Below are 26,737 nucleotides of genomic sequence, written 5' to 3'. Positions count from 1 at the left end.
TCTCCCCCATTCATGCTCTGTCCCTCTGTCTCTCAAAAATAAATAAACATTAAAAAGTAAATCTCATCAATTTTTATATTAATTACCTGTTGAAATAATTATATTTTGGATAGACTGGATTAAATAAAATATATTATTAAAATTAACTTCAGTTATTTATTTTTATTGTCTTTAAAATAACTACTATGAAATTTTAAATGTATAAAATTATATATATCACTCACACTATATTCTTAGCTCTGTACTAGAGTCTTTATAAACCATGTTTGTTTTAGGATGTTAACAGAGCAGAGAAGGGGGACAAAATTGCCTCTTACTCTACACAGACAAGGGCTTGTTTATATCTTATTTGTCTGAAATTGGTGTCAATGACACTAATCAGTTGGTCAGGCCCTAAATTATTGTCTTAAATTTAGCCAGACTCATTGAACCACAGGCCAAGCAGAAAAAATAAAATAACATTTGGGGTGCCTGGATGGTTCAGTCGATTGAGCACTGGACTCCCGATTTCGAGTCAGGTTATGATCCCTAGGTAGTGGGATCGAGCCCTACATTGAGCTCCATGCTGAGTCTGCCTAAGATTCTCTCGCTCTGCCCTTCTCCCTTGCTCACGCTCTTTCTCTTTCTCTCTCTCTCTCTCAGATACATACATACATACATATATATTTTTCAAAACTAACACTTAAAGAACGTTTAAAACATCATAAAAATGGGGAAAAAAATATTTTCACCATACCTGAACAAAATCGCAAAAATCCACAGCCCACATTTCTGAATGTATTTCTAACATCTAAGACTAATTACTGAGGCAAACTAAAGAGAGAAAAGTCGAGCAGTTCTCCAACAAATATAATCAAAGAAATGAATCAGCTTATATAGGTCTCAGCAGCTGCATTTCTTTTCTTAATTTCTGTTGATTTTCCAAGTTCCAGCAGCCTAAATGTTTAGAACAATAAAACAATGTGAAACTCTAACTGGGCAATAAGAACACTAATGCTTGACTATCCCAGCAAGTTGAAACGTATGGTCCAAGGACACTTCAGGCCCCCAACACCCTTTGGGAGGGGGCGCTCAGAAAGTTAAAACTACTTTCCTAATTACATGAAGATGCTATTTTATTTTCTTACTCTTATTCTCTCCGAAGTGCACAGCAGAGTTTTTAAGAAACCACAAACCAAGTGATATCACAACAGACTGAACACAGACGCAGGCATATGAATCCAGCTGTCTTCTAAGAAGCCAGACGTTGAAACCATGTAAAAACAATGCCACACCTCTCACGCACTTATTTCGTCTTGGAAAATGTAGTTATTCTTCACAGAGGAAGAGGTCACTTATATTAAGGGCTTGTTTTTCTTTGGGGGGAATAAAATAAATAAATAATTTAAAATTCTGGCAGTTTTGATTTCTACCATGGTAATGATCAATAGACAGAAACTACATCAACAAAAGTTCTTTGGGGCGCCTGGGTGGCGCAGTCGGTTGAGCCTCCGACTTCAGCCAGGTCACGATCTTGCGGTCGGTGAGTTTGAGCCCCACGTCAGGCTCTGGGCTGATGGCTCAGAGCCTGGAGCCTGTTTCCGATTCTGTGTCTCCCTCTCTCTCTGCCCCTCCCCCGTTCATGCTCTGTCTCTCTCTGTCCCAAAAATAAATAAACGTTGAAAAAAAATTAAAAAAAAAAAAATGTTCTTTGAGGGCCTTCGAGAGTTTCCTGGGACCGAAAGTTTGAGAACCAGTGGTGTATACAAATCAACCTTAAAATAGATACCTGTGGTAAAGGGGTTTTCCACAATTTGAAATTAACTGAAACCTATGGCATCCCAACATCCTTTTGATGTTTACACGGTGTAATAAAGATGGTCCCTACCACATTCCAGTCCCTTAGCCAACAATTCTCCCTATAGTATGCATTTTTCTCCACATCTAATCACGTGACAGCTAACTTTCCCGTGCCCAGGGATATAGGCAGGGTTATGTGCAAACTATTTGTGGGTAACTACAACTCTATCACCTTTCCGACCACCCAGGAGGCATCCGGGTGATCTTGTTACAAAATGGCCTTGATTCTCTTCATTATATTTTGTCAAACTACTTACCAACATTGCGATCTCATTGATAATAACAAACTGCCTGCAATTTAGCTCACAATTAACAACTACTATTATATGCATACTCATCAGACACAGACCACATTTTAAGTTACCTCAAATTCAGATTAAAATGACCACACTTCATCACTAAACACCTGCTGGAGCCTGTCCCCCTAACATTTGTTATAACAAACGGTTATTTTCATGAAGATATTTTAAACCCATTTTAAATGGTATAGATGAGAAAAAAACTCATGACTCAAGTGCAGTTAAGTGTTTCTAATATTTGACCCATTTTACCATGTGCCTTCCAAGAAAAAAATCAGATTCAGTACTTACATGTCCCCCTTCCTCACCAGGATGACCGGGCAACCCGTCAGCACCCTTCTTTCCCTGAGAAAAAAAGAAATCAAAAGAAGTAACTTGGATTCTAAATTCTTCCCTCAAAGCCAAAGGACATAAGAATTGTTACTAACAGACACCCTTGTCTCATGGAGTTGACATGATATCGGGAACCTACTAAACATTGAGTACAGTGTGTAAAGACATACAGAAACAAGTATTTCTGGCCTGTCTTGAATATCTGTTTTTCTTAATAGTTGGCACATCAACCGACTTTTATTTTTCTAAAATACTTTTTAAGCCATTTTATCATGAAAATCCAAGCCAAAGCTAACTTCTAGCTAAATGTTTGAGGAACACTGTTACTCTTAAAGAGGCCTTTGACCTTGTTCTACAAAAAGTCAGTAAGCAAAGGTGTTACTGCCCTATTGCTTATGAGAAATGGTTATTTCTGTATGACTCAGATGTTTAGTCTCTTCCTCGCTCTCTTTTTTACTTCTTCTGAGATAACTAAACACATAAACTATTTCCTCTCAAGGAAGTTTGGCTTGCCATTTATAGCCAGATGTGCTTATTTGATTGAAAAATTGGGCAATAAGATATAGGAGCCGTATTCTCTTTGGGCTCAACAAAGACATGAATGTCGATGCAACCAACCAATCACTGACTTCTTAAGACAGAGCAGAGAAGTCAACTATTCAAAGCATTCCCATCTTTGGCCTGTGAGGCAGAGTCCTTGAGATGCAAAACAAAACAAAACAAAACAAAACAACATATGTCAAGAGGTTCCCAAGCTTGATTTCCTAATTTCTCCAGTCTGATACCTAAGAATAACACAAGGGGGAAAAATCTAGTAGTAGGGAATAACTACAATTTTTATTAAAAAGTAATCATATACTTTATACTGTTCTAAATCACGATTGACCTGCAAAGTCAATAAGAGCTCATTCCAACAACCTCACAGAATATATTCCAAAGAGGGAATGTAAAAAGATGGGCAAAGTCAATGGGTTTAACTCAATCTTACAGGAGGATTTGTGATTATCCCATCATAAAGCTGTCATTTGTGGGCGAGGGAACCTCGTAGATAAATGAGGACCATTTTTAATGAGATTTATTCTCCTTTAAAAGTGGGACACGTTAGGGGAGCCTGGGTGCCTCAGTCAATTAAGCGTCCAACTTTGGCCCAGGTTGTGATCTCAGTTCATGAGTCTGAGCCCCACATTGGGCTATCTGCTTGCAGCACAGAGCCCACTTCAGGTCCTCTGTCCCCCACTTTCTCTGCCCCTCCCCTGCTCATGTGCACTCTCTCTCTCTCTCTTAAAAAATAAACATTAAGGTATTTTTTTTAATAAAAAAAAATTAAAGTGGGACATGGTAATTTTCTATCACTTCACCATGGAGTTAACAGGCAGATGCAAAACGACCACTACTGAACAAAGAAAGCAATTGTATCTTTCCTCAGTTTAATCCTCTAGAACAGAAGGTTAGTTAGCTCAGAGGGGAAGAAGTACTAACCACTGTAAAGAAAGCAGATGAGGCACAAGTGAAAATTCTGCGGACAAGCGAAAACTTCTGTGCAGCAGTAGAGGCTGTGAAATTTGTGAAATTATTTGTCAAATAAATGTAAGGAGACAGCATAAGAGAGTGGAAAGAACGTGAGACTTGGAGTCAGGTGGACAAAGGGGCTTAAATCCCCAAATGCCTCTTCGGAAGAGTGTGACTTTGGGAAAGTAATGTTGCTTCTCTAAGCCTCTATTGCACACCCGTAAAAATAATATTCACCTCGAAGGTTTATTAAGAGGGTAGAATTAGCAAAGGTATGTTAAAGACAGAACACGGGGCCTGGTACCTAGTGGTGCTGAAACGTCATCTCTCTCCCCCCACCGTCCACGTCCAACAAACTCTCACCTTGTTCCCAGGGTTCCCACCAACACCCCGGTGCCCATCTTCTCCAAAACACTTTGCATATGTATTGCAGCATCTTCTTTCTGCAATTGTGTCCTGAGAAACAGAATTCACATAACGTGATTTTTTCCAACTGTGCTAACCTATGTCACATGATACACCAAAGAGACAAAATTCCCTCTGGGTTTTGGGGCGCCTGGGTGGCTCAGTCGGTTAACTGTCTGACTTCAGCTCAGGTCACGATCCCGTAGTTCGTGGGTTCAAGCCCCGCGTCAGGCTCTGTGCTGACAGCTCTGAGCCTGGAGCCTGCTTCAGAGTCTGTGTCTGCCTCGCTCTCTGCCCCTCCCCCGCTTGCATGCTGTGCGTGTCTCTCTCTCAAAAATAAATAAACATTAATTTTTTTAATTCCCTCTGCATTTTTTAAATTATTAGAATAAACAGACCTAGTGAAGGATGGGGTTAGAAGAAAAAATACTTACAAGTTGCTTCAGTAAGATGCTTGGGAGGGATTGCTGTGTGATGCTCAGAGGTTGATTGTATGAGAATCCTCTGCCAAATTCTAGCTCCTGGAGTTCTTCTAATTTATGCACACCTTCCAGGCCAATAATGAGGAGCCCAGAGAATCCTTCAAAATGCCAGCAGGTGGGAGATTTTACTTGTAGGTCTTTTGACTGGTCTTTGTCCAGGCCCTAAATATGCATGCATCATCCCACCCTTTTCTCCAGCCTTCACCTGTCTTGGGTCAAACTGCATTTCTGACCAATGAAACATGAGCAGAAGTGACATGTGTCATGCCCTGGGAGAAATTTTCAGAGCAGTGCATACATTGCCCCATTTCCTGCCCCCTGCCACAGGAACAGACCCTCTCTCAGCCTGAGTCCTCGAGTGATGAGAATGAGACACAAATTAGCGGTCATGAGGCATAAGATAAATACATTCTTGCTCCTTTAAGCCATTGGGATTTGAAGGTTGTTTATTATTGCAGCACGAACCTATCCTACTGATGAAGGCATTACAAAATCATCCGGCTTTGTCCACATGACAGAGAACCAACAGACAAGGATGCTTTTCAAACAGCTAGAAGTCACTGTTTGTAGTATTTCTGAACAAATATTTCTGTTAATATTTTGAGCAGTACATTCACACACACACATCAGCTTTTTGCTATCGTAAACAAACCACTTAACAATCCTGTGGTTAAAAGTTGTATTCATAGGGGCGCCTGGGTGGCTCAGTCAGTTAAGCGTCCGACTTTGGCTCAGGTCATGATCTTGCGGTTTGTGAGCTCGAGCCCCGAGTCGGGCTCTGTGCTGACAGCTCAGAGCCTGGAGCCTGCTTTGGATTCTGTGTCTCCTCCTCTCTCTGCTTCTCCCATACTCATGCTCTGTCTCTCAATAATAAGCAAACGTTAAAAAAAATTTTTTTTAAGTTGTATGCACAGTCTTAATCATTCCTTAAAATTTCTAGAAATGGAATGCTGATCTAGCATGTGGGCAAAGTTCGCTGTCTTTCGTCCAAGATTTCAAATTCTCTTCCAGAAAATTTACTTTTAAAACTTCCTATGTGGTAAATTTAGTTGGAAGCAAGTTATCACAGAAAATATTCCAGCATAGTGTCGACCAATGGAAAGCATCATCTCAAGAGAAATACACTGAACATACTCTACCGAGGAGGGAGAAAGGTAGACGGAGCATGAGTTGCTGGTGGTTCATCTTGAGTTTGCTTTAGAGCTTTTGAGTGGCACCAAATGGGGATAGAACAGCAATCGCGCACAGCCACACAGGTGTTATTGCCCAAGCACACCCAGCTGAGGGAGCTGGTGGGCACTGAAATCCAGCCAGCACACCATTCATTAAGCCAGGCGCCCAGGCACAGGGTCGCATACACCAGCAGCATTGGCATCTTTTTTTAATTTCACAAAGATGCTGTACAGACTAGTAGCAGCCCTTGGGGATGGTCAAAGAGGAAGAATTGGTGAGCAGAGGAGGAAGGGCGGGCAGTAGAAAAAACTAAGCCCAGCTCTAGGGTGATTCCAGAGTTTAGGAAAAAGAGACCCTTGTTAAGAAAACTCAAACAGCACTCAATTATCATGAAGTTGCACATTCAACCTTCAAAAGCAGATGCCAGGCTGATAATTGGCCAATCCTGTCTCAGTCAGAGAGACCCTTGATCGTTGTCAGGGTTATGGGATCCTGGGTTCTCTCAGCCCTGAACAGCCCCTAATTCATACAAAGCATCACCCTTGTGGGCACTGAGCGCCAACCACTCTATGGTTAGTCTATGGATGGCTTAACGGAATCCAGTGCCATCTGGAAATCTCAACGCGTATCTCAGTTCCTGTGGGAGGAACCACCCACCCAGGGTAACCACATGCACCCACCTTTGCTGCGGAGGAGCTCAGAGGTTTCCTTCAGTCTCTGGAGGTCATCATCCAGTCCATCTGTAAACACTAAAAGGACCTGTTGTTTATGAGAGAAAGGAGGGTAGTGGGGAGCAGGGATGGAGTGAAAGGAAGGGGAGAGGGGAAAGGGAAGAAAGAAGAGGGAGAAAATGGATACTGAGTGTTGCACATTTTATAAAAATGCAAAGATAAACTTAGCTTTTCTGGTTGTATCCAGCCTTTCACCCTGTTTTGTTTCACCCCTTCCTTTATTCGTTACTTTATTACACATTCGTTTTTACTTCAATCTCAAGACCCCCCACCAAAAGGAGAATTGGAACCAGCTTAACTTGTTCACTTAAAATACCTCCAAAAATGTCTTGCAATATCCATCTTTACTGACACAAAAAAATACCAAAATTTTAATGCGTTTTTAATAATTAAAATGGGTTACCTTTACTCACAGAAAATTTTAATTTAAAAGTGAATTACATATTTAAGAAATAAATCCACTGGCTGCATGATTGAAGGAAAAACCAAATGTAACTTTCAAAGTTTGGGGCTGTCATTTCCAAATAAACATCACGTAAGTTCTTTTCATCTCTACAGGCTTTAGCAGGTGTATAGTTCTTGGGCACCAGGAAGGGAAAACAACCAACAAGCCCTTAGTGAGTTACTAAAGACAGTTCAAAGTGCCGACTGGAAAATAATGGGCTCTACTCTACATGACAATGAGTGACCATAATGAGCTAATATCTTCCAAGTTGTCTTTGGAGTGAATTTGCATCATGGAAGAATCTGGATCACTAAACTGTGAGCAACTTGAGGGCAGGGATTTATCCTTTTATCCCTACTGGCATTATTTAGCACAGAGCTTCTTGGGCTTAGCGAGTATTTGTTGATTGAATGAAAACATATCCCTCGTTGGTCTTTACTGAATAAGACTATGGTTTTTCTCTACGTAGAATCTCCGGTGAAGGACAACTTATTGGCCTCAGTCACAAAAGCCCAATCCCTCCCACCCTGGCAATTGGCTCCATATTATGGACACTCAGCCTTTATTACCTTCACTGTAGCAGAAGAGAGCTGGATAGCATTATCTCCCAAGGACTGCAAAAAATCCACATCCATATAGTTCCTCTTGGCAGCCTGATGAATTAAGAACGTCTGAATAATCTTATCACTATAATTTTTAAAGCCGGAGTCAAAAATAAGCTGGCCATTTGAGGCAGGGACCAAGTAGCGGAACATCACGTTGGGGCGACCAGGAGCCCTACAGCTGATGTTGGAAAGCTGGGCCATCTGTTGCATCAGCTCTGGCAGTAACCCTTGAAGCTTCTGCTGATCTTGCTTAATGGGACTGGAAATATCAATTCCTACGGACAAATCTATGTTGCATCCTTTGAAAGTGGAGGAGAAAAAAAATCAAAATAGTCATCTCTGGATGCATGACCGGGCCCAGAATATATCAGCCAACCCTGAAAGAAGAACCTGCAGACAACCCACAGAATATAAGCTAAATAATGGTAGGGATTGTTTGATTTGGGGAGTGGTTTGTTACACAGCAAAGCTAACTGATACAATATATAGTGTTTCATAGCTCTGTTCCTCTGCAGTTGCTATTCCCTTTACCTGAAGTGTCCTTTCTCATCTCCTCAACCCCAATCTGGTTAACCCATACATGTCCTTCAAGTTGTAGTTCAAGTGATCCCCTTCCCTAAAGCTCTGACTCATGTCTCCAGGTACTCAAGTTGACTTATTAAATACCCCTGCATGTCCACCGTTATATTACTTGACCTTCTCTCCCACTAAACAAAGTTTTCTTCATAGTAAAAACTATGACATCTAACTTCCCCAATGCCTGATACAGACAGATGCTTATTAAATGTTTGACAAATGAATGAAGAAGGGAATATGAATGAGCCTTGAGTCTTCTTCCAGCACAAAGCTGTACTATTTCCTTCTCCCCTCAAAGTTTTTTCCCTCATTCACCACTCACATGTATCCTTTATTTCAGGGAAGCATATTAGAAGAGATCAAAACTGACAATCACTCCCAATCTTCTGTTTCTTGTACCTAAAAATTGTTAAGCTCTTCTGGAAGAGAGCTAAAAATTTGAAAACCCAGTGATCCTTCAGGCTATACCCACTCACTCACAGGTAAATAATAAAACCATGCACAGAATTCCAATGAGGCAAAAGTTGGTCATAGATGCACCTGGGTTAGAATGCGGACAAATAACTTAAAATGTAACTTACCAATAATAAAAGGGCCACTACCATTAACTACTTTTAGACAACAAGCATAACTTGCAATTTGTCCAGGACAAGCCAAGACACGTGGATATTTTCTCCTTAGTCCAGTGCACATTAGAGTATTTGGCTCAGAAGTTGTAAAAACAAAACTGCAGATTTTAGGAGGAAATTTGAGGAAAATAAATAAATGCTGAACCCTTTACCAGTGAAAATGGTCATAAACAATATCTCAGGGATCTGAGATCCAGGGCTGAGCCATGAGTTTTCCATCCCTAAATAATATACATCCATGCTAGCTGGCCAGATGTTTCCAGAAGTGCCAAGACACAAAATGCCTTTCTCCCCTCCTTTCATATAAAATATCTTGGTTTTGTTTTGACTTTTAAATCTCTAATTGAAATTCACCAAAAGGGATTTCCACAGATGTAAATCCCATTTCTACATTGGATCCAATTTCAGAAAAACAGAAATTTCCTTTTTGCAGTATGGTGTATTATTCCAACATTTCTAATTTACATTTTTTCCCAGGAACATTTCCAGCTGGCTTTATGTAATGCAAGAATATGCAAGCATTTTCTTTCCCTATTAATGTAGAGGGTTGAACCTTGCCAGGTAATCTCTAATGTCTTTATGATTCAGTTTTATGATTCTGGAATTCTGGAATTAATTAGATTCCAGTCATTATGGAGGTATCCAGCTACTTCTATCAAAAAAGTCAGAAGACAAAGCTGAAGATGAATGTAAATGCTAGTTTACTATATGCTATAAAATAGTCTAAAAAGAGAAGCAGGAATCCTGTATTTCTTCTCCTGCCCAGGATAATACCCAGGGGTGTGTGTGTGTGTGTGTGTGTGTGTGTGTGTGTGTGTGTATAACAACCCAAACAACAAACAAAAATAGGACTTTGACTCCTGAAAAATCCAAACTGCTTAATACAAGACATCCCACAACCCACGCTTTTTAGAAAATAATTTTACACATCCACTCTTTTCAATGGATTTCTGAATTCACAAGGACACAACAAAGTGATATCCTTTACACGGTATGAACAAAAATATTAATTGAATGCTCTAGAAAGTTGGGTCCAGCTTTCAACACCAAATCTCTGGGAAGTTCAAACCCTGCCTCCATTATTTCCCATCTGCATTTCTCACCTGGGAATTATGTATGATAAAAGTATCTGCTTCCCATGGAGTTGATGTAGGAATGTTGGGCTTTAGGGGTTTCATCATATACTCCTTTATATGATTTAATATTATACTTTGCTTTATTATACTATACTATGCATTACTATGCCATATTATACCATTGTATGCCATTCTATGGTATTCTATATCATACTATATTATACTCTTCTATACTATATTATCCTTCATTATGCCCTACAATACCATACTATGCTGTACTGTACTATACTACACACTCTACTAGACTGTACTAGACTACTCTCCTATTCAAGGTGTAATTTGAGGACCAACTGGATCAACATCACCTGGGAGCTTGTTAGAAACGCAGAATCCCACCCTCACCTACTGAATCAGAATCTAGAGTTCAACAAGATCTCCAGGTGATTTGAATGCATATTCAAGGTTGAGAGGCCCTCTTTTGCTCTACCACACTATACCAAAACACTCTAGAACAATATCCAGTACACGGACTCTAGAACCAGACTGCCTCAAGTTTAAATCTCAGCTGTGCCATTTACTCAGGCCAAATAACCTGATTTTGCTGTGTTTTCGTTTCCTCAACTGTAAAATGGTATTTACTTAATAGGGTTATGTGAAGATTAAATGTTTTTATACATGGAAGCCCTCAGAATAGCCCCTAGCACACATACACACACACACACACAAAAGGACCATCTACAGCTTGGCCATTCTGACTACAATGTGATTGTGTTGGAGAATCTCACTCCCTGTGGGTAGGAGGGAGCACTGTCCATGAAGATATTCTCTGGGTCAATCTCCCACTGAAAGGCAAGTTTGGGGACCAGCATAGACCCAAACTGTTGGGAGGAGGAGCTTTGTCAACAAAGCAGAGAGAACTCTCTTCAAAGCCACATAGAAAAAAACAATGTGTTTTATTTCGTAAGAGCACCCATGTAACTGATATTACTCTCTGCTTCGATTTCCTTTTTGGTATGCCCAAATCTTCATTAAGTTGTGTTTACATATTCCATTCTAGTTCTTCTATCTACAAGGAATACACTGAAGAATTGTAAGGACTTTCTACAGAGTCCTGGGAAGGTTCGGGCCACTGGAGTCCAGAATGGTGACAGCCTTGAGAATGACTAAAAAAAAAAAAAAACCCTGGTGAAAATGAACCACAGCATTCAGAGTTCAGGCCAGCTGTCCTCTCCTCAGGGTGACCCTCCCTCCCTCCTCCAGTTAGAAGGACTTGTTTCATTTTATTAAGAGAGACAACAGTGTCCCTGACACTTACAATGGGCTCTTGGATCAAATAACAAACCGTCTGTCACTTACCTTGTGGAATGCAGACCTTAAGAAGAATTTTCTTCTCCAGGTTCTGCAGGGACTCAAAATTCTCCTCATAGTATACTTTTTGTGGGTCATTAGTAATCTCCAAAAGCTGAGCACTTTTGGCTGCTCCCACCCCAATGGCAAAAATAATGATGTTCCTGTCCCTGAGAGCCTTGGCTGGTATGGCTACATTATCCTGGGCAACCCCATCGGTGATCACAATCAAATACTGATGAACACTGGGTCTCCCTCCTCTTGGACTGTCAAAAAAAGGCAGAGTGAAAGTCAGGGCTTTCCCAGTGTAGGTGCCATGATTCATTTGCTGAACATCTGAGATGGCTCTGTGGATGTCCACCTTTGAGGAGTATTGGTTGAGCCTGAATTCTTCCTGGGGGGTTGAGCTGAACTGCAAAAGGCCAATCTGAATTTCATCAGCACCAATATTAGCATGGTTCACCATCCTCTTCATGAATCCTTTCATCTTTTCAAAGTTTATTGCAGAGATGGATTCTGAACCATCTATCAGGAAGATAATATCAGCTTGCCTATTCTTACAGGCTGGGGGAAAAAAAGGAGAACAGAACATTCACTCAGAGCCTGAAACTAATGAATTATAAATCCCCAGGACAGTCTGGGGTGGCATAGACACAGCATGAAAACATTTTTAAAGGGGGTGGGAGAGGAAGTCAATGAAATAAATTTTCTGTGACCCAGCACAAATGAGATACAGCTGTATGATAAAGATAAAATTTAACCAACTTGCTTCATTCCAGGTCACGGTCACTCTGTGTCCAATATTCACTTTTGGACCAGTGAGTCCACACTTTGAGAATGAAGCCTATTCAAATAGATTGTATGCATATACTTGGCAGGAAAGAGAGACTAAGGGAAAAAATTCTTACACTCTGAGGAGCAGATGTCCTGTACCACGTCTTGTTGAATGGCCTTCAAGGAATCAAACTCAGCTGCAAAAAACATCTTGTCTTTAGCTATCTCCTTGAGTTCATTATCATTAGCGTTTTTGATTCCAATAGCATAAATGATGACTCCCTCTGCCCTCAATGCGTCTGCAGGCTCAGCCACCGGGTCCTCAGATTTACCACCAGTGATGACTATGAGATACCAAGGCACATTGCTGCGAGCAGTGTTCACAAAGACCTGAGCCATGCTGCCCAAGGCCAGACCGGTCATGGTGCCACCTCCCCTCTGTTGGATGCCATCAATGGCTACCTTCAGCTCTGCCACACTGGAATACTGGCTGAGGATAAATTGACTATTAATTCTATCTGAGTATTGAACGACTCCAAACCGTACTCCGTCAGGCCCAATACGGAACATCTTTATCACCTCATTCATGAACACCTTCATTTCAAGAAAATCATTGTGCTTGATGTTGCTAGACCCATCGACAAGGAAGTAGATGTCAGCCTTCTCGATGTGCACACAGTCTAGGCAATAAGAAGAAGGAGGAACCCGTTAGAACAGACCACAGTGCCTGGGAATGAGTTTCAAAGAAGCCACGAACCAACAACTGACAGGGGCTGGTAGATAAACACCCAGCTCCCATCCCCTTGGGTGGGACAACTCTGAGGTGAGCTCTACACGGTTTGCCTGAGTCCCCAACAGAACTGAGCCCCAGCTGCCAACAGCAATTATGTGCTCACCAATTCAGCCTCTGTTGGCTGCCTTCCCTTCTTTTCTCAAATCTCCACTCCCCTACCAGTATCCCCTGGGGGCACTTCCCCGATAAATCACTTGCATACATATCCTTGTCTCAGAGTCTATTTCTGGTGAACCCCACTTAAGATCTGAAGTAACAGTACTTGACCTTTCTCAAATGGGGAAGTTGAAGACAAGCTAAAGTAAAATATCAGGACATATTTGAAGCTAGGAATTGTCTCAGTATCCAATATCCCTGTTTCCCATGCAAGTCAGACTTTTAAAATAAGGGCAAAAGAGTACACTTGCTGAAGCTTTATTAATTTAAGCTAATATAAAACTTTGTTTTAAATGAGCTTTACTTAAATGAATCACTTTGTATTAAGGCTTAGACTCCAAAGGGCAAAATGGCTCCACAATCAGATCCTTTCTCAACCACTTAGTATCAGGCTTGCCCCTTTGCATCTCAATTTCCTAATCGTCAAATGATGATCTTAACACTTCCTCAGTAAGATTATAGTAAGGATAAAATAAGATCATAGAAAAACAGCAGAACTGATTTTTTAAAGCAATGGTTAAGATCACTCATTATCACATAGCAGATTCCTCAGAAAGAATCAAAAAGGGGTGCCTGGGTGGCTCAGTCAGTTGAGCGTCTGACTCTTGATTTTTGCTCAGGTCATGATCTCATGGTTTCTGGGATCAAGCCCCATATCAGGCTCCATGATGATGGTGCAGAGCCTGCCTGGGATTCTCTCTCTCCCTCTCTCTCTGCCTCTTCCCCACTCCTCTCTCCCCCACCTCTCAAAATAAATTCATAGACTTTTAAAAAAAGAATGAAACATAATTTTCTCCTTGCACCTCTCATAAAAGGTGGGCCAGCCGTGTGTCATGCATCTCTAGAACGCTTTGTTTCAGGGAAGAATCAAGAGCCTTTTCATGTTTCTTGGCTGAAAGGGAAGCGGTCTGAGGCTGGAGATGAGCTTCCTTGCTCAGGCCTTCATTTGAGAGGACCTTGGTTGACCCAATATGGAGTATATACTTATACTTTTAAAAATAAGTATTATTATTTATCTGAATTAGATTCAAATGTAACTGGGCATCCCATATTGTACCTGGAAATCCTACCCCAGCAGGGGAAGCACTGGAAAGGTGTGGAGATAGTTATCCACCTCTCTGGTAAAGTGTTTTTTGAATGCTTGGCAAATCGAGGGGAAGTTATAGAAAAAGAAGGCAGAAATTCAGATCTTGCTGGAAGTCAGCAACCACTGGTAATAGGTATGTGGCTGGCCTGAGTCTGAGAAAAAGACCATGGGGCAGGAAGGGGCATCTCTGGAGCCAGTCCCATGCAGCAATGCTCCAAAGACACTCCACTGTAGCCCAGGGCCTTGGCAGTGTCCAAAGGTATCCCAGAGCCCTGAAGACTGTCTGGCACTACACATTCATGCCAGTCTTGGCAGATGGAAATTTGAGGCAGGAAGGCAGGCAGAATAATTTTTACAGTCTGGATGCTGCTATGCATCCATATCTATTACATACATAAAGTCCTTAGCAGAGTATCTGACACATAGCTGATGACCAATAAATGATAGATAATATGATCTTGTGATCACCCAGGACAGATTTCTGGTAAAACTTCCCAAACTTCCATTTGCCTCTAACCACTGTAGACTTTGGGCTGATTTTCCTGATTCCGGGTTTCATGTTAGCTGCTGTGCAGTCTGGGAATGAAATCAACTCTCAGCCCTTATACTGTCTATGAAGTAGAAGAGAAAAGGAGCTTCTCTCCCTGTCCCCTACAGATTGTAGGGAAGGGTGCACAAGGAAAGGAAATTCATATTTAATGATTTTGTTTCTCATTCCCAGAACAGAGAAAGGGAGTAAAGATACAGGCCAAAGCGAAAGATGGGAATTTACTTAGATATTTTAAATCTCTAGACTTCAGCACAAGTAATCAAGAAACTACAAAATTATTTAATGATTATTTTTCAAAAAAGACTCAGTGCTTCTCCCCTGATGATATAATCACAGCCTTAAATTTTTAAGTTAATTATTTACATTTTAAGTAGTCAACTTCTATTATTCTGATCTGAATCTTAGAAATATTAGCATGGGTGGACAAAAATAGACAAATAGACAGACAGACACAAAGATACTTGTAATAACCAGTAAGTGGAACATTAGGGATTTAAAATTCAGGCAGTTTGTGGGGTGCCTGGATGGCTCAGTCGGTTAAGCATCAGACCCTTGAATTTGGCTCAGGTCATGATCCCAGGGTCATGGGATTGAGCCCTGCGCCGAGTCCCAGGTCAAGCCCCAGGTCGAGTGTGGGGCCTATTTAAGATTTTCTCTCTCTGTCCACCCCCACTTGCTCTCTCACTCTCTAAAAAAAAAAATATTTAACAAAAAGCTCAGGCAGTTTGACTCCATGGTGCATATACTTAACTGCTCTGTTTTCTCGGGTGTGCTTTTCAAACTGCATATGCAGTAGGAGCTCTCCTAACCAACTTCCTCTGAAGCAGCTCACCAGATAATTGACTTTCTCCCTTCCCTCTATAACACATGAGTGATGCCCACACAATACACTGAGTTCCCTCCCCTTAGAAGCCCCCAAGGGCAACATTAAACAGTTCTGCTTCACTCAGTGGAAGATGTGAACATTAATAAAGGGAAACCTCTCTAAAATGGACACAGGAAAGTAGAAAGGGGAGCTCTCACACCCTACCACTTGTCCATTACAGACCTCAACAGAAGAATCCTCAGTAGGAAAGAATCAATTACAGCCCCAACAGGAAAAATATGAATAATGCATCTCCTACAAAAAACCAACTACCCCAGCAACTCAGCCAATGAGAAACTGCCATCATTTTGAACTCTTGCATTTTTCCAATGGGCTTTTGTTCAGAACAATCCCTCTTGATTTCTCCCTTCTTCTCAATAAAATAACATTCTTCTCCTTTGTTTGTTGGACTCACCCACTGTTACTGTGCCTTGCTGTCCCTCGTTGCAGTTCTCTGCTATTCCCAAATAAACCCATTTTTCCTGGTAAAATAACTGACTCTTTTATTTGTAAGGCCAACAAAGAATAAGCCTACCAAGAACAACTTGAGTTTGTTCTCAGCCTATTTATGGAAGTTTTGTTACTATAAGTACACAACAAATCAAATATCGTGCAGATCAATAGGACAGGAGCGTGAATAAAAGAGGTTTATTACGTCTATGAAAACCAGGTTAACTGCTTAGAAAAGACCCAATGAAAGTAAATTGTTTTAAAGGAAATTGTTGACGTACAAGATAGCACTACAAAAATTGAATTTTTGAGATCGTAAAAATAGGGATTTCTATACTCAGCTGTTTCAAAAGCAACTAAGTTTTTATCCCACTTTAAAGAAACTGAAACTGGAAATTATAGATACCATTGGATGATTGATGAAGAAAATATACAGAACTCCAATCAGCTGGGCTCAGATGCAAAGAAGCCTCGGTCCTCCACAAAAGATTGGCAAATTAACGTTCATTTAAAGTTAAAATCTTTCAATATCAGGAATGTTGGTGTCTTTTTAGAAATAATTTTCCACTTCAAGTAGCTTAAGATTTAGTAAATCCATACCTAGATCCCTAAGGCCTCTACTGTAAATATACATAGATCTTCATCAAACTGATAAAAGGGATGAGAGCCAAGAAAGGTAGAGTGAGGCATGTTCACTCTTTATATTCTTTTGGAATCAAAACACAATAAATACTTTGTAAGTTTTGTGTTCCTGTTTTTTAATAAACTGACCCTGAAATCCTTCCTTGGATGAGGAGTGGAGGATGTGGGTATATGGAACAAACAGAGTAAAGATTAAAAAAAAAAAAAAAAAAGATCAGATTTTGAGAAGGTCCTCCTACCTTCTTTCAGGGCACGGCCAATCCCAGAAATGGAAACACTGTTGTCCACAATCTCAGGGCAGAGCTGATTCTTAATCTTGCTCCCCACAACAGAGAGTTGCAGAAAGGATTCCAGCGAGATGACATGCTTCCAAGGAGGATATGATGCCATCATCTCCAGGTCCTTTCTGTTTGAGGCAAGCTGGGTGCCCACCACATAGATGGTAACCCCTGCCCTGCGGAGGAGAGAAGCTGGAACAGACACATGGTCTTGGGAGAAGCCTTCTGTGATGACCACAGCCATCTGCTGCACACCCTGCTTCGACCGGCTACCCTTCTCCTCAATGAAAACCTCGTTCCTTAGGAAATCCAAAGCAGCACCAGTTTTGGTCCCTCCACTTCTTCTCCGGTAGGTTAATTTGTCCAAATGCTCCAAGATTTTGGCTTGGTTCTGAAATGCATCCAGGGAAAACTCAAGTCGTGGCTTCTCACTGTAAAATACCAAGCCAATTCTCACAACATCAGGATGAACGCGTAGAGAGCGGACAGTGGTCTTTAAGAAGTTGACAACTTGTTGGAAATTTGACTGCCTGTCCTTGCTGAATTCCTCAATGAGGAAGACTAAATCAGCTGGGACAGCAGTGGGACATACTGTAAACAAAAACAGAAAGAAGGGTTTTAGGATGAGAACAGAGTAAAAGATGATACTCATTTTTGCATCATGCTACATTTTTGCCATATTTTAAATTATTTTAATTTTTATTTTTTGAGAGAGAGAGAGAGAGAGAACGCATACGTGTGCAGGTGAGGGAGGGGCAGAGAAAGAGGGAGAGAGAGAATCCCAAGCAGGCCCCATGCTGTCAGTGCAGAGCCCGACATTGGGCTCAATTTTATGAATCCCTAGTGCATGACCTGAGCTGAAATCAAGAGTCCAACACTTAACCAACTGAGTCACCGATTTTTGCTATATTCTTATGTTGTAGTATGCTACATTTTTAAGTTCTGTAATAACATATTTAGGATCAAAAATTCTAATAAATATGTTATACTAACTTATACTAATGAATTTTAGAATTTAGTAGAAGCCTTTATTTATGACCACTATTTGGCATGACAGTCAAAGAACATCACAGGTTTCATACTTATTGCAAAATTTTTCACTGGAAGGAGTATTCACATTACTTGCAAAATATGTAAATATATGAATATCCACAAGAAAGTGCTTTAAGATCATTTTTCAATTCATCAAAGTTCATTAAAAGCATCTGAGTCTTGCTTGACTAGTTTTTTTGTTCATTTTTCTAGTTTCAGGAAACACTGGGTCAAATTCTCTATTATAGACCTAAAACCTCCTTGATTTAATAGTTTTTCCTCTTGGTACAGAAGAAAATAAGAAATTGTGACTATTAACTTGTGCCCCTTTCTCTGAAAGATCTCATGTCATTTCAACAGAGACAACATGAAATGTTGCAAGTTCCTATGAAAAATCTTTGTCCAAAACCTGGGCAAACTTTTTCACTTTGCTATAAAAGAGCCTTCTCTTGAATGTTCCTCAAATGGGAGAATGGAGCTGTAACTGCATAAACTCCCTTCCAAGAGGAATGCAGACTCCTCCCATCCAATTTAAGGCAGTTCCTAACAGAAATCCACTGTGTCCACACACCAAAAAGGTCCAGATCTGCTTTGACACGTGAAGACAGAAGCCTGCCTAGCACAGAGCAAAGCCACACATGCAGAAGGCTGAAGCCAGGCTATAGACAGCTGGGCACTGTGACACAAAGTTTAGAGAAGCCAAAGAGTAACCTTGTGACTTACCTGTGGCCTCGTGATGTCCTGTAATTTCCCCCCTTTTTATAAGGAACCAAAAATTTTGCCAAGCCTAAAACACTTTCTTTAGAAACTCCAGGCACCTTTGACTTCTCCTTTCCTTCACCTGCTAGTACAAAGTTATACCTACTAGTATTATAGCTGACCCTTGATCAACATGGGTTTGACCTGTGCTGGTCCTCTTACACACGTGGGTTTTGTTTTTAAGAGTTGACCCCAAAAGATGCAGGTCACCCAAATCTCCACAGACACAACCAAAGGCGCCCGCTGCCCACTGAGCACCAGGGAGGCCTGCTGAGGCTGTCGGCAGCCCCCTGGGGCCCCAGAACTGGGCAGGGCCACAGGTTGCCCTGCATGTCCATGAGATGGTCAGGTAAAGTGCCAGGGCTGGGGCAGGAGGCTGGGCTGAAGCAGAGGAAAACACCCAGATGGCAGGGATGGCACCGTGTGGGGACCCCTGAGCCCCTGGTGTACCCGCACCCTTTCCCTCCGTTCTCTGCTCACCGAGCTCCCAGGCAGACCTCTTTCCATGTGATGCCCTTGCCCCTGCATCTTGCAGAGGCCGGTGCACTCATGTGTGGCCACAGCTACCCATGGACACAGGCTGGCGCTACACCTCCAGGCAGATGGGGCAGATGTACTGAACCTCAAGGCTATATGTATGCCACCACCCATGGGCCCACCTGGCAGCTGCCCTTACCAACCCGAAATCACCAGGCTGTGCCACACCTACCCTGTGCAGCCCCTGGCCCAGCCTGCCTGTGTGCAGATTTTTTTTTCAGTACTGTAAATGTACTTTCTCATCCTTATAATTTTCTTAATAACATTTTCTTTTCTCTAGCTTACTTTATTGTAAGAATACAATATATGATACATGTAACACACAAAAACATGTTAATCCACTGTTTAGGCTATCCATAAGGTTTCTGTCAACGGAGGGCTATAAATAGTTAAGTTTTGGGGGCATCAAAATTTATATGGAGATTTTCAAATATGGGGGCTGGGGTAAGTGCCCCTAACCCCTGAGTTGTTCGAGGGTCAACTGTATTCTCCTTTCAAGTTGTTCTCATTATCAGAGGCACCACAGGGCTAGACCCAGCCATCCTATGTGGCTAGGGGACAGCTCAGCCTTAAAGTCCTTCTGAGTTTGAGGTGTCCTGTGGAATGCAGCCTGGCCCCTGAATACTTCTTTAAAGACCACTTTGGTCATGTCATTTTTCCTGCTTAAAAGCCTACAGTTACTTACCAGTACCATTGGGACCCTTGGGGTCCATCCTACCTCATCCAATCTTATCTCTCACTACTTCTAAACCTTCCCCCTTCCTCCCATTTGTTCCATTTTTCCACTCTCTTCCCCATTTATCCAGCCCATTCACATTTCCACACCCCTACTCTTCCCCTTACCAAGAGTAGACTCCTCCCTTCTCCCCATATATTAAAATCATACTTATTATTGAGGAACCAACACAATTCCTCTCAGGTCAGATTCTCCATTATATCCTCCTTTCTACTTCTACTTAGTGTATTGTCTGGAAGGTGCTTCTTAGTTCTTTATTACCTCTACTTAGATTTTCCTCATGTTGTCTCACATGTGTTTGTCTCTTCCGCCTATAAAATTCCAAGGACCCTCAAGCTCTACATGTTGAGAGGTCTGGGCAGAGCTATGATAGTTCAGAGAAAAAAGGGATTTATCACATCTGTTGTGAGGATCAACTAGAAGCTCCACCAAGAAAATAACATAGCTACTGAAGGATAAAGTTTTGCCTGTGGGCCTTCTAGGCTGGTAGTACAGTGTATTCAAGGGCAGAGACAGTGGTGGGAAAGTATGACAAGTATACAGTAAAGGCTGAGTAGTTCAGCTTGGCTAGTGATTAGAATGTATAAAAGGACTTAACAGGAGCTAAGTCTCCATGGTTCTCATCCCCAGGGGACATTTTGAAATATACGGTGGTGTTTCGAATTGTCATAAGATCTGGGGATGCTACTGGCAGGAACCAGGAATGTTAGGCCTCTCACAATGCACAGTACAATCCTACACTATGAATGTCACTAGCACTCAGAATGTCAATAGCACCTCCCTTGAACATCTTGAACACCAATTTAAGGACAGACTTTGTTTAATCTCTGGGGATAAGCCTGAATGCTCCTTTCTCCTGAAAAAGGCATAGGGTAACTTGAATTATTGTGCAGAAATATTCACTGCCTACACCTCACTTCCATGGGAGGAATATACTTCCTTACTCCATTGATGATGACATAACTACATGACTTGCTTTGGCCAATGGGATATCAGCAGATGATGATTCAGAGGTCTTAAAAGTGCTTATGTAGTTGAGTTTTCTCTCTTGCACCTGTGTAATTACCACGGGAAGAATATGCCCAGACTAGCCTAATAATCCCAGGAGGAAGATGAGAGCTATGGAGAGAAGCCAAATGTAGATCAACCAACCCTCAGACAAATCTCAGATCCGTGAATAAGCCCAGGCAAGATCAGCAAAGCCATTCAGTTGAGCCCAACAAAGATTAGATGATCCCCAGCAGATCTGAGAAAATAAATGATTCTTTTTTCTGGATGGCTTCTTAAGTGGCGTCATTGTGACCACAGTTAATGAATATAAGGTGTGTGCCTGAGGGAACCCCATTCCTCCTCCTCTTCCCCATTCACTGATGTTGAATCCCAGTACTGAATCCAGAATGCCCCCTTCTCTGTTCTTTCTCCAGAGTATCTGAGACCTCTTGGTGGCTCACACACATAGGGACCAAACCTTACCTACTACAGCCTCCTTCTCGGACTCAATCCCAAACTCAGTCTTCCCAGTCCCTTGGATCACCACACTCACATCCTGCATAATCTGTCTGACTCCATCTTGTCCTTGCATCTCAAATACAAGGGGTGGGGTTGCCATCCCCTCCAGTTCTCTCTGGACAAAGTCCTGTACACCCACAGACATGACTTTCACGCCTTTCTCCCTCAAAGTCTGTGCGGCCTCCCAGACCTCATCTTCAGATTTGCCTGAGGTCATAACCACTGCATATTGGGGAACACCCTGGAGAAACCGGCTTCCTGCTGCCTCCTGGAAGAAGGTCCGATGAAGGTATCGCAGAGCTTTGCCTGTCCTCCTAGAGCCACCCCGGAGCAAAAAGTGTCCGTGGATGTGCGCAATCATCTCATCCTGGGTCTGATAGGTATTGAGCAAAAATTCAGTGTGATCTTGACCGCCATACTGAGCCAGTCCAATCTGGTACTTGTCCCTGCCAACATCCAGCAGGCCAACCACTCTGGACATGAAATTCCGCATCCACTGGAAACTCGCCTGTGATGTGTTCTGTGAGGTGTCGGCAAGAAAGACCACATCTGCATAAGCTTCGGTGAATTCTGGAATTAAAGAGAGAAGGAAAGAAAAGACACAGAGGAGAAAGTAAATCAAATCAAGATCGCATGAAAATTGGACACAAGGACTTGGGGAACATAAGAGGGAGAGGTCCACTCTTTTTGTTACACGGTAGGTATGGTACTCCCACCTCCTCCATGTGAGACTATCACAAGGCTCTCTCCCTTTCACACTCCACTTCCTTTGCTGTCTGCTTTCTTAGACGAAAGTACCTCTTACCTGTTCTTCCACCAATGAAAGAGGCAAGGGAAATGGACACATCCAGAGTAGTTATTTTGTGCTAGCAATTTTTATACGTTGCCTGATTTAATCCTCATCAACCATCCTAGTAGGCAAGTGTCATCTTCACTGTACAGAGGAGAACACTAAAGTGAAGAAGTGAAACCTGCACGTTGACACTCACATAACTAGAAAGTGGCAAAGGCAGGATCAAAAACACGGGTCTTCTAGACTTCCTCTGAACAACATGGCAGGATGTCCTTTTCTAGCTGTGAGAACAGCATTCATCCTTCAACCCTCAGCTCCAATGTTCCTTCACCCGGGAAGTCCTCCCAGGTTCCACAGTGATGGCAGCCAACTCCTTCTCCTGCCCTCTCACTACACTCTGTGTGTCCTGAATCATACTGTAATTACGTGTCTTGGTCAGAATATTGGATTTTGACATAGCTGCTTACCTTTTACTTTACCCTCCACTGCCAAGCACAGAGTCTGAAGAATCCCTCCTGAGAAATCCTGCGGGGTGTTGAAGTTTTCGGTGTCGAAGAGAAACTTCTCAAATGGCTCACTGGCTATTTTTTTTGCAGTTCCTGAACATCCTGCACATTGACCCCTACCACATACACAAGAACTCCATATTCTTTTAACTTGTCGGCTGCCTCCTGGACTTCATCATTTGACTCCCCATCTGTCACCGGGATAACTATCTGAGGAACCCTGTCCTTGGCCCGGCTGCCAGCTGCCTCAGTGAAGTAGTCTATCCTGATAAACTCCAGGGCACTGCCTGTGTTTGCTCCTGTACGGTAGGGAAGATTCTGGATCTATTCCAGGACCACACTCTTCAGAGGGTACTGGTTCAGCTGAAAGGCTGGGTAGATGGTGTCATTATACTGAGCAAGTCCCACTCGGACCTGATCACTGCTGATGCCAAGCCCCAAGACAACAGAGTGAAGGAAGTTCTTCACTTTCTGGAAGTTCTGGGGTCCAAGGCTGGCTGAGATGTCTACTAGGAAGACAATGTCTGCCAGGACTACCTCTCTGCAAGCTGCAAGAAAGAGGACAAAAAGCATGGGGGTCTGTGGGGCTTCACTCAAAATGCTCAGAACCAATGGAGCTGAACGGTGTACAGAAAGGAGAGCAGTGCCAGCCAGACTATACTCCGTGACCCTCAGCCACCCTAAATGACAATGCTCAGAGAAGTGACAACATTCCCTGAGCTTTTCCTTCCTTCGACTCTATCATCTTCTGAGGCTTCTGTCCTGTTCTATTGATACCTCCAGTCTTAGAATCCATTTGGACAATCTCTTGAACCTCATTAAGAAGAAAAACCCTTTTATGAATGTAGCAGCATGCTGAGAAAGCGGCTTTCCTCTTCCCAATGGCATTAAACTTCATCTCTACAAGTGTGCTGCTAGCAACAGGTCAGAAAGCTGGAATATACCCATGTATTCCATGATACATCTCATTATAGCTCCATCACTTAGGAGCCCTGTGCCCTATTTATCACTCACCTTTTTGAGACTCAATTTTCTTCCCTGCAGCACTGAAATCTTTATACCAGCCCTCACACTTTCACAGAGTTGTTTTGAGGATAAAGTCAGATAATCCACTGTAGTACAATCACTAGTGCTCTGCCCAGGTCCTTTCGAATTCCTTTTTCCCATTTCTGGACACTGCTTTTTGGAGGACTTCTCTTCAGCTACTGGGGCTGCCTTGCCTACAGTATAGGAAAGCCTAGCTGAAGCATAATTTTTGTTCCTGAGTTCTCCTGTAGGATCAAACCAAAACTACCCTCTGTGGAACTTTTACCTGAAGTCACATCCTTCCTTTCTTTCCTCTGCCTCTCCATCCTGCACCCCCCACATCCTTACCAATAAATTGTGGGAGCTCTTCCACAATAAATAATGTATAGCCAAATCCTTGCCTCAGGCTCTGCTTCTGGGGAACACAATCTCTGACCCTTGTTCTATTGGGATGGATCTGCTCTAACAAACCTGAGATCAGATCCTAGCTCTGCCATCCAGTTATGTTACCTTTGGTCTCAGTTGCCGCGCATGAAAAATGCAACTAACAATACCAATTGCCTTACACATCTATATAAGAGTAAATACTATTTGCCCTACATAGCATACACTCCCTTATGTGTCTAACAAAGAATTGCCTTATGTATCTACCTGTCTGTCAGGTGAGCAATGTAAATAAGTTTGACAAACTATATAGTACCCAAGCAGGATCAAATGGGTGAAAAATTTTAGCACTTCTTCTCATCTACCTATCTTATCTAGAAATCCCAAAATAATGAATAAGGAATGAAGGCTCTATCCTCTTATGGATTTTGATGAAAACCACTAACAAGTTTCTCTTCCTCTGCTCAAAGGTCTCTGCTTTCTGATAGAATTAAGTAATTAATTTGTAGAGGATTTCTGCAAGTTTATGCCCATCACCACCAACGGAAGTACAAAGCTAATGATAGTTACGTCATCACAAGTAATGAACACAATGCTTATCACCACGATGCTTATCACTTCTGAAGGACTGAGCACTGTGAGAAGCACTCGACTTGCACAATTTTACTTAAAGCTTGCAACAACTCTCTGAGGCAGGTCCTACCATCCTGGGAAGAAAATTTAGATTCCCAGAGATAAAGTAGCTTGTTCAAATGGACACAGTTAAAAAGTGGAGAACTGGAATTTGAACCCAGACCTTAGTTCTCCCTAAATTCATTCTCATAACCATTACATTATACCAACACGCTGGCAGTAAATTAAATAAGCTTCCTGGGGGATCTGCTGCCCCTCTCTCCTCCTCTGCCCTGCCCCCCATCCAGACAACATGGATAAGTTAATCTAGGCATAATAATATAATTCTGGGTACAAACATTCTTCCTTCAGAAATGGACTTACACTACATCTGTATATAGAACGAGCATCAGGCCCACAGGATTTATTTAAAAAGTTGCTAAGTCTCTGGTCAATGATTGGAGAGGAGCATAGAGCACAAATAGCTTAGTGAGACTGTAATGCTAAAATTCAACATGCACACATATGGGAAATAAGAAGGATGGTGGGAGAGACGAGTAAGAGATAAAGGTTTGAGCTCTGTGACTTCTAGATCAGAAATAAGAAGGGGAAATCCTCTGTACCTGGCAAGACATAGCCGGCAGGTTGAGCTGCCTTTGCCAAAGTATCACAGAGCCGTTGCCGCAGCTTCTGAGCATGACTGCTCAGATCAGAGAAGTTAGGGACAAAGGAGGCAAACTTCTCCACCGGACTGCTCGCAATCTCCCTGAGCTCCGCCAAGACTGCATCTTTGACACCAACGGTATAAAGCAAGACGCCTGCCTTCTTCAATGCCTCCGCAGCTTCCAGCACGTGGTCCTCAGATGGGCTGCTGCTGATCACCACGGCCACCTGAGGCACACCCTGGCTGGCCCGACTCCCTGCTGTTTCCTGGAAGTGGTGATCTAGGAGGAACTGCAGGGCCAGGCCCATCTTGCGGCCCCCAGACTTAAATTGAAACCTTTGAATGTGTTTCAGCACATCGCTTTTGCGGTTGTAGGTGGAAAGGAGGAATCCAGAACGAGGTATGCCGCCGTACTGAGCCAGGCCCACGCGGATGGTCTCTCTGCTGACATTGAAGCCATTCACCATGATGTACAAGAAGTTCCGCACGTCACGGGCATGTTGGGGGTTGATGATGGTGTCCACCAGGAACACGACATCTCCCACAGAGGCGTCCCTGCAGACTGGGGAAGAGAGTCAATTCAAGATAAAACATCACAAAATTGCCAGCTCCTGGCTGTGAATATCTCTCTCCCCATTCATTGCCTTTACACCCCGGAGATCTGCCTGCACAGCTCTTTGACGATAGCTAATATGCACGGCTCAGGCACACCACCATCTTCCCTTGCTGCCTCATGGCTACCCTCGTTCACCTGCCAGCCTCTGTTCCATTTTAACAGACTCCTGACCCCTTCAGTGAGATCTCTGACCATGGCCCTCCACCCATCCCTTAAACTTAATAAAAGAAACCACCTTTCTACCAGCAGAGGATGCTGTTGGTACCTCACCTAGATCTCTGCTGGTGGGCACACCTATGCCCAGCTGCTTCAAGCACTACAGTTAACTGTTCCCCTCTGAGACTTTGTCTAGAGACCAGACCCTGGCTGAAAGGAACAGCCACATCTGAAGACACCTGGAAAGTTACACTGGCCAGGTGGCCAATGTTCAATCACATGGGGATACAAACACCTGGCCGCCTTCCTTTAACTGAAATAATTCATGGTGCTATTTATGCTCTAGCATCTTCCATGGCTCAG

General features: G+C 42.5%; 1 protein-coding gene across 3 annotated transcripts in view; it reads right to left on the bottom strand.

Annotated features, from left to right (window-relative positions):
- LOC121033657 (collagen alpha-4(VI) chain-like) overlaps window positions 1–26,737 on the bottom strand; it is a 124,533-nt gene that overhangs the window by 79,066 nt on the left and 18,730 nt on the right. For all 3 annotated transcript variants that reach the window (XM_040480162.1, XM_040480163.1, XM_040480164.1), the window contains exons 3-12: window positions 25,562–26,164; window positions 21,582–22,187; window positions 17,006–17,635; window positions 12,358–12,903; window positions 11,459–12,013; window positions 7,786–8,120; window positions 6,721–6,799; window positions 4,820–4,965; window positions 4,344–4,436; window positions 2,430–2,483 (exon numbers count right to left, since the gene is read on the bottom strand). In XM_040480162.1, coding sequence (XP_040336096.1) covers window positions 2,430–2,483; window positions 4,344–4,436; window positions 4,820–4,965; window positions 6,721–6,799; window positions 7,786–8,120; window positions 11,459–12,013; window positions 12,358–12,903; window positions 17,006–17,635; window positions 21,582–22,187; window positions 25,562–26,164 — 3,647 coding nt within the window. The remainder of the gene's footprint in view (window positions 1–2,429; window positions 2,484–4,343; window positions 4,437–4,819; window positions 4,966–6,720; window positions 6,800–7,785; window positions 8,121–11,458; window positions 12,014–12,357; window positions 12,904–17,005; window positions 17,636–21,581; window positions 22,188–25,561; window positions 26,165–26,737) is intronic.

This window comes from Herpailurus yagouaroundi, unplaced genomic scaffold (assembly GCF_014898765.1).
Source record: "Herpailurus yagouaroundi ecotype Mexico unplaced genomic scaffold, PumYag 159, whole genome shotgun sequence".
Lineage (NCBI taxonomy): Eukaryota > Metazoa > Chordata > Mammalia > Carnivora > Felidae > Herpailurus > Herpailurus yagouaroundi.
Note: the sequence above shows the minus strand (reverse complement) of the source record. Positions and strands in the feature narration are given on the sequence as shown.